The sequence below is a fragment of the Pungitius pungitius genome, chromosome 16 (genome assembly GCF_949316345.1).
Source record: "Pungitius pungitius chromosome 16, fPunPun2.1, whole genome shotgun sequence".
NCBI classification, from domain to species: Eukaryota; Metazoa; Chordata; class Actinopteri; order Perciformes; family Gasterosteidae; genus Pungitius; species Pungitius pungitius.
The window spans coordinates 472,444-486,283 of NC_084915.1; the positions used below are offsets into that span (position 1 = coordinate 472,444).

At 41.9% G+C, this 13,840-nt stretch overlaps 1 protein-coding gene across 5 annotated transcripts in view; it reads right to left on the reverse strand.

Annotated features, from left to right (window-relative positions):
- The window catches only part of LOC119206980 (protein turtle homolog B-like), an 85,402-nt gene that overhangs the window by 33,293 nt on the left and 38,269 nt on the right, over positions 1-13,840 (reverse strand). For all 5 annotated transcript variants that reach the window (XM_062558147.1, XM_062558145.1, XM_062558146.1 and 2 more), the window contains exons 6-7: positions 7,495-7,636; positions 2,927-3,072 (exon numbers count right to left, since the gene is read on the reverse strand). In XM_062558147.1, the coding sequence (XP_062414131.1) occupies positions 2,927-3,072; positions 7,495-7,636 (288 nt within the window). The remainder of the gene's footprint in view (positions 1-2,926; positions 3,073-7,494; positions 7,637-13,840) is intronic.

Genomic DNA, 13,840 nt, shown 5'->3' on the forward strand with positions numbered 1-13,840 from the left:
TTCACTGTTAACTACTATGCCAAACAAAGTGGTTTTACATTGACATGCTTTTGTTAGTGGACAGAGAATATAGAAAAATAGTTATAGAACCATTACACCTGACCAGCCACTTCTCAATCAGTCCAAATACATGCGCGTTTAAGCATTTAACGTGGAAATGATATCAAACATTTCTTTATTTGCTTGACATTAGTGGCCATCCTTTCACATTTCCCCCTCTATACTTTGAATCTTAAATAATTGGGATTTGATATGGTTGAGCCAAATACCCTTTGGGCGAAGCGGGGCACACACAAGAAAAAAAGGGAGTCCATCTGGCAGAGGAAAGGGGCTAACAGGAGCAAAAGGATGGGGATGGGGGATGGGGGGGGGGGGGTGGGCTAAAGCTTCTCATTTCTAAATCCTAAATTCAGAAGAGGGGAGAGAACAGCATGGTTCCTAAATGAGGTCAAGGAGGAGAACTTCAAAGTACGCAGCGAGTGATGAGGAGCAGAAATGATGTGAGTGAGGAGGAGCAGGAGAAGGAAGAGGAGGAGGAGGAGGAGGAGGAGGAGGAGGAGGAGGAGGAGGGGTAAGCTCTATCGGTGGAGCGATAAGAGGAGCGGATGAGCGAGGCTGAGTAGCATCGTGGGAAAGAGGACAGGTGTGAGAGAGAGAGAGGGATGTGACTAGATGACGTAAGGTGGAGAGGATCCACTGGAGGAGAGAGGAAGATGAGTTGCTGGTTGAGTGCGATGAAGCCGGCGTTAAAAGAGGCGATGAGAGAGCAAGCAAAGGACAGTATGCCTTGCTGAGGAGGGATTGAAACACGGCGGTGGATCACTTGACCGCAGAACAACTTTGTTCCGCAGATGCTTGACCATAACGGCCTCCACGCCGGCGCTCTGCAACAAAGACACCACAGACGAGAATATCCGCCAAGTTTCTAAATATAGCCCTCAGCTGGCGCTATGGGTCACGATACGCCAGTTTCCCTATACTGCAAGATGCTTTCGGGGAAGTCGTTCAGCGGCAAGCGTTTCAGAAAGATGGGAGAGTAAATGTTGAGGACTGAGTGGAAGAAAAAAACAGAAGGAGAGTAAAAGGAGAGAATCGTACGAAGAGCCGTCTGCAGTCTGCAGGGAGAAAGTCCCTGGTCTTACAGCAATGATGTAATCCCCCTTCTCACTCCCCCCTCCCTCTCACGACTAGTGTTACCCGCCTCTGTTCGTCACACACACACTGCACGGCCTAATATACAGCCATCAAAAGAGGCAGGAGCGAAGGAATGCACAATGTCGGTTGCCTTGACTACTGCTGGTGGCCGGTGACTGGTCGACGGGGCCTAAAAATGTCAACGCTCGTCCTTCCTCCACCTGCCTGCCTCCTGGCAGGAGCCACATGCTTTTCCAAAGGGACAAATTCACCACAGTCATGGAGCTCCCAGTGACTGTGGGACTGGGTGGGTATTTCACGGGAGGGGAGAACACAGAAGAAGAAGACCGCAGGAAAGTCAGGAGAGATGTGAACAGACAGACAGACAGACAGACATCAGACATTGGAGAGAGAGAGAGGGAGAGGCTGATTGCAACATGATAAAATAGAGTGGATTTGAGAGAGCAAATGGATGTTTGTTGGCTGAAAGGTGGAGACTGGTTCCACAGAGAAGAGGTGGTAGGAGATGCAGCCCAACAGCAGTGTGGTATTTGACACTCCAGCTGCTGGCCAGAAACCTCCGTTTATGGACCAGCCTTTGGCTGAAACTGGTTCTGATAATAGGCATCAAACATCATATTCTTTTGGTGTATTCTTTTTAAGTTTTTAAGCTTTTTAAGCTGGATAATGATTGAAGTCTACAGTAGCCAATAACGCTGAATCTGAACATTTCAAATATGTAGTGGCTTCAACCAGGCATGTTTATTCTCCACAGCAGTGGGCAGGGTAAAGTTTACATTCATACATGCAATAAAACATCAAATGAATGAGCAGAGTTGTTGTTATCGAATGGACATGGTCAACATAGTGATTAGTTTATGTTCTGCCCAAAGAGTTTTACTGAATACACATTTCCGTGTGCCTTTATGTGTGCAATTATGCATTCAGGAATATTGACTTTGACATCTTGTTGAAGTCAGTGCCTGTTTACATAGTGTCCAGGAGTCTGAAGAAGCACGATGTGAAATGCTCATTCTCAAGTCTTTTTTAATGTGAATCACTGTTCCATCGTTTGTTTTTACCCCTGTGAAGCCTGAGATCAAATAATATAATAATAATCAGATTTTCTGTTTTGGAACTTGGTTAATGCAATAGAATTTAAAGGTTTTTATTTAGATGTATGATTTTATTTTTGTATCAGATTTGATCAGGCATCACATCAGGCATTCTGTCTGTTTATGTTTATGTTAAAGTTAATGTTTTAGGAACACCAATAAATGATGTTCAGAGTTTTTTTAAACATTTTGAACATTTCTGTTGATTAAGCTGTCATATTTTACCTCTTCAATGTCCCATTAAAAGTGCAGGTTTAGTATTCATCTCTGTCCTTCCCTTCCTCATTGATGTTTTATGTGTCGCTGATTGTTGACGTCAACGCTGAAGAATATGACATTTTCAAAAGAGGTTTTGTTTAATCATTTATGACGTAGGTCAAGGTTTCTCAAAACAAAATAACATTTAAGAACACATTTTAAGGAAAATACACCAGTTCTTAGGGGCTTGAAGTTACCCGTCATCTTGCAGTGGACATGCTCAGCCACGCTCCTTTTCTGTGAACCTCCAGCATGATTAGTGTTTTGTATTTGGGTATTAATAGTACAGAGTAGAGGTCGCTGTGGCTTTGACCCAAATACACAGAAAGGACAAAGAAAAAAGGTCCGGACCCTTGCTACCAATGAGGACGCAATCGGCGTTTGACACGTGCAGCAAAAGAAGAGTAAAAGACACTTACATTGCACTGTAATGTAGGCAGAGGCAGTCGGTGGTTGGCCCAGGCTGTTGCTGGGAGCACAGGTATATTTCCCAGCATCCTCCGGCTTGACTTGGGCAATGATGAGAGAACCGTCAATAAGAATACTGACTCTGCGCTTTAGGTCACTGTGAAAATCACAAACATACAAACATTTGAGTTTGGATCTGAATTGAATTTATTTTACATCATGTCGACCTGATGAGCACAGTTGGGAGAAGAATAAAAAGCCCTGTAACAGAAGTCATACAGTATTTCAAAATAGATCTATAGATGTATGTACAAACTAAGAAATATGCCTCAGAACCAGGCCAATTTGGGCTTTTGGATATAAACAATAAACACATGGAATCTGAACCCATGCTGCATATTCCTACAGCTGAGTAATTCATTGGAACGGCTCATCTTGTCAATCAGTTCAATATGCTTTTGTGCGAGAAATAACTATTTTACGAGCCATGTATTTAAAATAGTGTGATCACCATTTGTGTAAAAAATAACTTTGTATTTAAAAGCAACGTGTCCTCTGAACAACAGTCTCCAAGTGTGTGTTGCTTGGTGGGACGATGCACCAGCATTGTTTGCATCTTACCTTTAACATCACAACCTAATTCATATTCATAAATGGGGCTGTCCCCAATAGTTTGAATCTTGAAGTTTCATCCCTGACTGATAACTTGACAGAAAGTGACCGTGAAATTGTCCAGCTTCATCGTTTCCAGAATTCCAAGCATATCTTTATTCAATAGAATATTCTGCTTCAATTCATGTTTGTAGGTATTTGGCTTTCATTCATTCTATGAGTCAAACTTTTATAGCCACCATAACACAAAATCAAATTTTCCGTCATAAAATGTGACAACGGCATTCAAAACTTTATTCAACAACCTCATTCAAAGGTTTGAGGCTTAAAAAGCGACATTCAGTGAGCAGGCATACGGAGAATAGAGATGTGATGGGTCAAATCCATGGAAAAAATATGGAAATAATAGGGACCACTGGATTGTAACTAAGGATTAAAATCAATCTTCTCTTCAAGCCGCAATATGCAATCCGATGGTCTATTTGAACAACCGCTGCCATAGTGACCCATACGGGGCATTGGTGCAGACTGCTTCTCCTCATTTTTAATGACTGAAGACTGACTTTTTGAATTATGATAATTGACTGCCTTTGCCACGAAGTACCTGATTTTCCCTCATCCTTCTCTCTGAAATGTTATTATGTGATATGCAGGCCTTTGAAAAGTTGCAATCATGACTAATTTTGCACTCTTCCAGCCTATTTTGGAATAAGGGAGAGAAGGGAGCAAAGCAAATGAATGCCAAATATCTGTTGCCTTGGCTACGGCAAGTGGCTGGTCACTAAACCCCAATCTCAGCCCCCATTGCTCCTAAGCAAAACATGTATGTCTGCTACAGAAAAAAACATGCAGCCCTAAGTAAAAAGAAACTTTTTATTTTACACTTTCATAGTATATTTTACATATTATGGGAGGAAAAAAGGTTTTACTTGGAATCAAAAGGTTGCTCACATTTTTCTGTGTTTATGTACGTACCACCCAACAGCTGGTAAAATCGAATTTTTTCAAGACTTTCTTGACATTGTACAATGCATCTAAAGAATCCTTTAAATCAGATTCCAAAACAGATTTTAAGATTTATTTTCAGACGAGTACTGAAGCTCGAATGAACACACGTATATGTGTACGTTCTATGTTTAGTTTGATTATCAAACTCACATTTTCCACATGTTTTTGTTGATAATATTTTATGATTAATATGTATTGAATCCTGCATGACACATACCTTTGCAATAGTTTGTATTTGCACTAGGGTAATAGTACCCTTGTTGAAGAAACACTAGCATGGGTAAAATGCAGTTACTGTCATGATAACAAATTGTACTGTAAAATGATACTTTATCTTAGACCTGTAGTTAAACAGGGGTCAAAGCAAAGTCTGCACCTTCTAACCATGCATGAATGAATCCTTTTACAAAAAACTGACTTAAGTGTAGTTCTACAAAAATGGACACGTACAAACACCCCAGAACTCACAATATTCAAGCATCTTGAAAAATGGCCTTTTGGATAAGTCAAGCATGAACCACGATTTCTGTGATCCCCCTCCCCAGTTCCAACAAAAAGCCTTCAAGCTGCGGATTAGAGGGATTTTTAAAGTTGGAAATATCTGCATCCCGCAAAGTATTGGTTTCAATAAATCCTTCAAGCTCAAAATTGTGTATATAGTTATTCCTAAGAGTTTTTGATATTGGGCAATAAATAACAAACAATGGGAATGCATTGAGAGTGTGTACCATTGTACACAGTAGAATTACAGTTCCTCTGAAAGCAACTATCTTGCTGAGAACCATGACATAAGCTGGTTGCAGAACATCATCATTATTTACAGCCACAGCGATGTGATCACAAAAAAGCAAGAAAATGGGTCGCCCTGCATTGTTCATCAGTAACAGTGTACACATGAAGGAAAGCCCTTTCCATTTAAGAACCTGGTTCTAAATTAGTCAAATAGTTTATCTAGTTAGTGTAGCTCTCAGGCTTACAGGGGTTATGATTCATTGAAATATGATGAAATCCAGCGTTCTGATTGGTTGAGAGTGAGTCCCGGGGCTGCATTATTCAGCGATAATGTACAGTTGCTGTTCACATTGACCCGAGCGTTCCATATCACTGCACTCAAAGTAGCACGTTAGACATTGTGTGACTGTTAGTTGACATTTTGGCTTTTGCAACCGGACAATTAAGGAGACAATGAATGAGATGATGTGAGATCTTGCTAGGAGACCCAATGCTGTTTACATGCACGTATGGGGACTATTTGTCTTCTGAAATGCGATACACAACATTCCACTATATTTCACTTATATTTTTATCTTATTCCTGCACTATGTTGTCTGTTGTCCATTGTCATACTGTCTGCCATCATGCACCAACCAAAAAGTCAAATTCGCAAAGACATATTATGGCAATAAACGTTTCCTGAACGTGAATAATACTATTTTGTGCTGAAAGGCAGCTATTTATCATTTGGGTGGTAGTTGTATTATAAAAACAATAAGGTACTTAAGGCAGTACTTTATCTTCAATAATGGAACCATTCGAGGGTTGTTGTAACAACTCCCCCGAACTGTTACATATAATATATCTATTATTTGATATTGGATATTTCTAATAGTTATGATATGGTAGTTATCATATTCTGAATATTGTTTGTATATATATATTCATTGATTCACTGAATTGTTTGATGTCATTATGTTAAACTGTAGTTAGGCAACCCTCGCACCTTATTGCTTAATCGACGCAGTATCACAAAACACAATATTGCAATGCTACAATTACAAACAAACTACAAACTATTTTCTTTCTGCTGTTATTTGTAACATCTCAGGCATCTGTAAAGATAGAATACTGCAGAAACATATGCCAAGTGTCAGAGCGCCATTCATTTAGTTTGCAAAAATGGAGAAAAGCTCCCCCTTTGCAGCTATTTTGCACTTCTGCATGAGAGCTGGGTTCCTCCCTGTCTGCATGTCGATGTGTCCTTGGGAAAGACACTTAATCCCAGCATTGCTCCTCTAGCTGTGACTACAGTGTGTGAATGTTAGTTACTGATGGGCAGGTGCCACTGTGTATGGTAGGTCCTGTCATTAGTGTATGAATGGGTGTAAATGAGTGAATGGTCTTATGTAGTGTTAAAGCACTTTGAGCGGTCAGAAGACAGAAGCGCTAAACAAGTCCATTTACCGAAACTAACTTCACTTCAAGCTTGTGACTGTAGGGCACTTTATGGTTGAGCACAGTGAGAAGCCCATTGTCGCTGTCTGAACCGCTTCAAAGCGCTGACACCAGTAACGTCATCAATGCTCGTGGCAACAGAGGGAGATGCGCTAACTGATGGACATTTGATACGTTTTCTTTTTATTGGAAAAATGATTTACTTAATTTACTAGAAGTAAAAAGTAGCATTATTCTTAACTACTTTGATTCAGTAAATGCCCTTACATGCAACATTGTAATGCAACATGAGGGGTAATTACTTTACAGATTCAATCTGTACCTGAGAGAGGTCAATGTGAAAGTGTTCTCAAGTCAATAATCTAAGTGTTCTATTATGTATAGTATTCTAACCCTTTTTGTTACAATTCGGAACTTTTCTTATTCCCCCCCGACCGTCTCCAGAGGAGATCGTTGTTGAGTTTGCTACGTTTGCTGCATTGTTATCATAAATATCTGCAAAATGGGAACTTGTGAATCGCCTGCTTGACTTTCCAAACCGGAAATTAAACTTGTTAAACATTTTTTTACTCTTTACTTAAAACAGATGCATCTTAATTCAGCTAAAGCATTTTTTAAAACATTTGTCTTGGTTTTTGAAAAACTAAATGAAAAGTAAATCCTTAATTTACAGTGGATATCCAGCACAAACCCCATCATAAGCAAGGACAGGAATGACTGCAGTGAAAAGTAGGGAAAGATTGGTGAGTGATGTGGGAGTCAACAAGGAAAACGATCATAACGTTACTTCTTGAAGAAGACGTTGTCCTCTTCCCAGAACCAGGTGTAGGTCAGGTTGCGAGGGTAGGCCTCCGCCTGGCAGGTGAAGAAGGCATCCTGCGAGATGTTCACTGTGATGTTCTCAGGTGGCGATATAATGAACGGAGGGCCTAGAAGAGAACACACAGAGGTTGTCAGGATTTCTTCCATCCATCCATCCATCTTCAAACTGCTTATTCTGCACACAGGGTCGCTGGCGTCCATCCCAGCCAACTTCAGGAGAGAGACGGGGTTCACCCTGGATCAGTCGCCAGCCAATCGCAGGGCAACACAGAGACAAACAACCATTCACACTCACATCCACACACCTACAGGCAATTTAGACTTCCCAATCAACCTGATCCCCAGAGCAGGTCTTTGGACTGTGGGAGGAAGCTGAAGAACCCGGAGAGAACCCACGCAGACATGAGGAGAACATGCAGACTCCACAAAGTCAAAAAGTTGACATTCTTAAAAAAAAAGAAGCTTATTTGTCAAAGATGTATGATGAACGTGTGCGAGTCCAAATGGCACTAACTTCACTGTGCACATAGTTGGAACCCCTGCAAAAGCCCGTGCCAATGTGAAGAAGATCAGATGATCAGTTTCTCAGATATGCAAAGGACACACATACAGACATTGCTTTTAATGTTAGGCAACAGGGATGTCACCTTTTAGTCAAATTTCAAACCTGAGTAATACATCAATATAAAATGTAAAATTCTCCGTGTACAACCCAACAAGTCCACCATTTGTTCTTCAAACAGAGTTATGTTAAAACATGAAACATAAGCCACAATGAACTGCAGCGTCCACAGGGCGGCATCCGCTATGACGTGACACTGATACGACTCTCCTCAGTGGGAACCTCCCATTCAGCCGGGTACCACCCACTGCAGACTCAACACTGTCATTTGTCAACAGCTGGCAAGGACTGTAGTAGTACTTATGGCCATTTGCACATGCTGTGAAGACACCCATGGGAATAACACCAATGCATGTCTTCTGTGGCGGACCCCTGAGCCATATCACATACTTATCCTGCACTCAGGAAAGGATTATGAGAAATGTATTAAGGGATCTTTGCTGTGCCAGATGGATACTCTTCCTTGCATGCATGCAACCAGTATCAGCCAAGATTAGGCACACTTTCTCATTCAATTCAATTGAACAAGAATGTTTGCAAAATTTGAAATGGTACTGTATATATTTACCCTCTGATATTGAATATACAGTAATCTCTCTCACACAGCTTCTTATAACACACCAGGTTGTTGATTTATATGAGAGCATCACGTTAGAGTGTAAGCGAGTGTGGCACTGACGCCCACAATAGGTAATACTACACATCAGTACCGCTAAGGTACTAAGATCACAATTTAATGCAAATTTATAGGCAACAGGAAAAGTGGCATGTGCTCACGGTGCAGATTTTCCATAGATGCAGGTAAAGCTAAGAAATGGATGGGGAGAAGGACAGGTAGATCTCAGGGAAACTGCGCTGGAGATGAAGCAAGTATCAATCAAGTACCAGATCACTTCAATTGGCCTGGATGAGTAGAACCTGAAAAAGGACAAAGACACCTGGGAGCCCTCGCTCAAAAGATTAGGGCCCCCAAGGCCTAAATCCACAGGCTGAGGAGATAATCGCTGATGAAAAGACGGATGAAACGGCTGCGGTGCTCTGGAGTTTCAAGGGTCTGAACCTTGCTGCTACATGAGCACCCCAATATTAAGCCGGTGAAAAGAAAAACAGGATAGAAGGGAAAGAGGTGTTTTTATTTGATATTTTCTTATCCACCAATGATCTTGCTTGCTTGTGAGGCTTATTTATAGGAGCTTCCAGATCCAACAGAGGAATGACTTTGAGCTAGAGCTGAAGGGAGTCTCTAAAGTCTCTACCGCTGCATCAGTAACACATTGCTCTGCTCCACCCGTTTGTGAGCAGGTACAGATGTTGACTGGCTACTTGTTCCACTGGTCAGACATCTGAAAACAGAATACATGACAACCGCTACGTTGCCAATGAATTTGGAGCAGAAAAATAAACGAGGGATTGGCTTAACGCAGTTTGATAGTACAAACAGAGCGCCCCATCTCTTGGATGGGAGGGGGGAAGGGGAACATTTCAGTAACTGATGATCATACACAAGGTGTAAGACTGGGTATGAGGGAGGATTTTCCTCTGAACAGGGCCTGATATTATCACTAAGAAGCAGCTGTTTGAGTGAAAGAATTGGACACAATCTGGAAGCGCCGAGTATGTCACCATGCCGTGATGATCATTTGTTTAGCATTGTTTTATCAGCTATCTATCTACTTTGAATTGCAGTTTCGAAGCATATTAAACCACCCAAAGTAACTCATAAAAGGCATTAGAACTCTGTCTCCATTCACACTGCAGAGAAAGGTGTACATCTCAAGTAATGCCACAGGTCACTGATTTGTAATTCATTTGTGTCTGGAATCACTGCCAATAAGAAGCAGATGTAGAAGTTGTTCTAGCCATAGGTGTAAATTGTACATTCTAATGATTTTGGTGAATCTATTGTCTAGCAGGTTTCCATGGGCCGTGATTGCCCTTGGATCGTGCTCTCGTTGTCATGGTGCTTGAGGCCCATATAGTTATTTCCGTGCCTCTCTTTGGTCGCTGAGTAGAGTCTCAACTACTGTACCGATGTACAAAAAAGGTACCTTATTGTATATTTTTAGTACTGATACTTAAAATAGCGCCCAATCAGAGCTCACTCACTGCTCCGTTCTCTGCCCAGCACGCACTCACAGCGCGTGATCACATAGGAGACATGAGGCCAGCCCCAATCTACACCCTGCACACAGAGTAACTAACTCACCGTTAATATCACTTAAACTGATACCTGTTGAGGTCTTGCTTTAATACATTTTGGGGAGGTTTACTGTTATGACAACAGACCACAGCTTATGGTTTCATGTCAAGCACCTTTGTTAGTATGCCTTTTATGTTCCTGTAAACTCTAGCATTGACTAGATAATAATAATAATAACGGCATTCTATAAAATAACCAAAGGATTCCTTTAAATCAAACAATCTATAGGTTTTCCTTTCAAGAAATGAAACCGGGCTGATTTTCTACAATGAATCTTTGGACTTGCAATTCATATAATATGGCATCAAAGGACAACATTCAACTATTCCTAAAGAATATCAATTTTAAAAAGTTGAACGCTATTGTATAATTACTAAATGAGTGTAATGACAATATTTGCTATGGTCTATAGAAAATGCAGAGTTCTTTTACAAAGTGTGCTTCGCTCTGTATACCTTGTCTTAATGTTTCTCTCTGGCATTGGTGTCGGGGAAAACCCCTCAACGCCAAAGTCTGAACATTAACCCTCAGTGTCACACATGCAAACACTCAATCACCAGAGGCTGCTTACTGTAACCTTTGAACACCTGGTTTGTGTGTGTTTCACACAAACCAGGTGTTCAAAGGTTATTGTAACACAGAGCCGGACCTGCCGGACACGCACACACACACACACACACACACACACGCACACACACGCACACGCACGCACGCATGCACACACACACGCACACACGCACACACACGCACACACACACACATACGCACACACACACACGCACACACACACGTACACTTCGCACATACGCACACACACACACACACACACACACACACACACACACACACGCACACACACACACACACATACGCACACACACACACGCACACACACACACACACACGCACGCACACACACGCACGCACACACACGCACACACACAGTTATCCTTGTCCACAATAGGAAAAACCTAACACACACAACCACAGATAAACACATACAGCTGTGTTTAGCCACTGTTGCAACTATAAAATGCCAGTCCCATATGTTAATACTGATCTGTAGCCCTCGGCCTGATCCTTTAACAGCCACAGCATTTCCATCTGCCAGGCCCTCAGCAGGACAAGCAGGAATAGAGCCGTGTTGGATGACTGTGTCATTGGTGTTTGAGCGTGTGCGTGTGCATGTGTGTATGTGTGTCTGTCTGTGCCAACCCGCCCTATTTGGAACCAGCTGAGTGCTGGAGATTTGTTGGCACTGTAGTCTCTTAGCTGATCTGCTGCTCAGTGGCTTTCCAGGAGGGCCTCTATTAATCCGTCTCCCCCGTAAATTATACAGGACGGGGTCAAACAAGTGCTCTGGCTCTGCACTGCTTTTGATGCTCAGTGGCAAAAGCAAGTAGGCCACCTCTGTTAACACGTCTGCCGTCCGTTCACTGACCAATGAGAGCGACCGACAGCCGACTGCAACTCTCCTTAAGTCCTCCGCCATACTAATAATGAGAATTCATGGTGCCCTGATAGAGTGATTTGGTTATGGCTCTGAATGAAAAGATCTGGTGACATTATTTGGTGGATGGAGTTGAAAGAAATGTCCATATATGTCCATAAATTAGTTGGGTATGGGTAAAAACGATCACAGCCATGTTCATATGCAGCAGTGGTTTCCGCCCCTCAGTTTGGGAACCTGATATACAGTAATGTAGGATGTGTCGATACAATTATTTCTGTCAGCAGACGGATGTGAAACAAAATGCACTTCATTCTGCACAGTGAAGGTCAATCCCCACCACAGTGAAACAACTACAAGTAGAAGTCATTCAGCATAATTCTCTGGTTTGGCAGCGCGTCATATGGCCGACAGCCACCTTAAGGTCTCAGAGTCCCGCCTTGCTCAGTCCTTTCTCTGGTATGTAACTGGCAAAAAAAAGCATGTTTTTTGTTATTTTGATTCATTTTCATAATAATAATCTTCGAAATGAATGTGCGGAATAACTCAGGGAAAACATTGACTCAATCAAATCAATTCCCCATCACTTCAAATGATATCATGAACTCTCAGCTGTGTGGATCTAGGGCAGCAATCTCTAAATGAGATGACCTGGAACAGCACGTTTCAGGCAAATCAAATCAAATGTTGCCTCACAGACACACATTTAATACTGTGTTTACTTTTACATGTCAGGTAGAAAAAGGTCACTTTGAGCACCGATGTGTGCAAGATGTTACCCAATGCAGACAATGTCTGCTCAATGTGTCTTGATTCTGTGGTGAAGTGTGGAAGGTTACAAACTACTTCAAGTATAAATATAATTGTTAACCCGTTGTCTTTAAATCAACTGTTGCAGCTGTAAAATGCAGCTGTTCGATGAACTCATTTTAGTCCCAGTCGAATCTCACGCCTGAAAGTAGTACTGCATCAAGGGCTGGGTGATATGGCCTAAAATTCATTTCACAGTATTTTGTAAAATGATGACGGTATCCCGGTATATCAAAGTATTCCGAGGAAACACATTCAGGGCTTGCGGCTTAACACCAGTTTGACGGTAAAAGAAGGATTCATACCGTAAGGTAATTTTATACTGGTTAAAATGGTAGACAGCCCAGCCCTAACTGCATCATAAAGTCTGCTCAGCCTGTTGTGTTCCCAGGTATAACAACTTCAAAGTGATAGCACGCTGATAACAAGGTTTACACCAGCAGGGAAGAGGTATTAACAAACATGCTGCACTGAGGTGAAAGAAGAGACTGAATGTGGCAAATTTGACAGGAAACTGCCTGTGGAAGCACGGTGAAAACTCTTAGAAGCAGAGTTTCCTCACATGTGCCTCCTGGTGAAATGGCAGCACTAATTCGAGCCAGGCGGCGACATAGGAAGATTAAGCAGCCTGCAATATTGCAGTTACTGGAAGAAATCAAAGATGACTTTGCATCTCCCACTGAGCGTTCATATTCCATTCCATACAATTATTGGCATTAGGGTCATTTCAAACAGTCATAGCATCAGCAGCAGTGTTGTGCCTGAACGCGTTCATATTTTGGGTGAACGTGAACTGAACGTACTGTATTAATGCCCGATGAACGTTACTGTGAACTCGTTCATTCTGGTGTCTGTGAACGGCGCGTTCTTTCAGGTTAACGTCGTTCAAACAGGTTGCCAGATTTCTATAGAAAACACACTGTAAACGCGTCTTAATAAGTAGCGGAAAAAACACCCAATCTGGCAACACCAGCCTCCAGCGTCGCACCGCGCATGCGTCATCAACAAAAAGAAATGCATGGAGGCGACAGCTGCGTGTAACAAAGAGGCGGCGTATAATAATTTAAATGAGTTTTATGAAGTTACTGACAAGGTCGGTGAGGATGGTGAACATTTGCACCTTAATGATAACTGTCGTGTTTTTATTCCTTATTTAAAAAAGACCATTGAAGCAGCATGTGTTTGAGAATGTACTGTAGGGGTGAACGCTGCAGCTGCTGCTAGTGTGG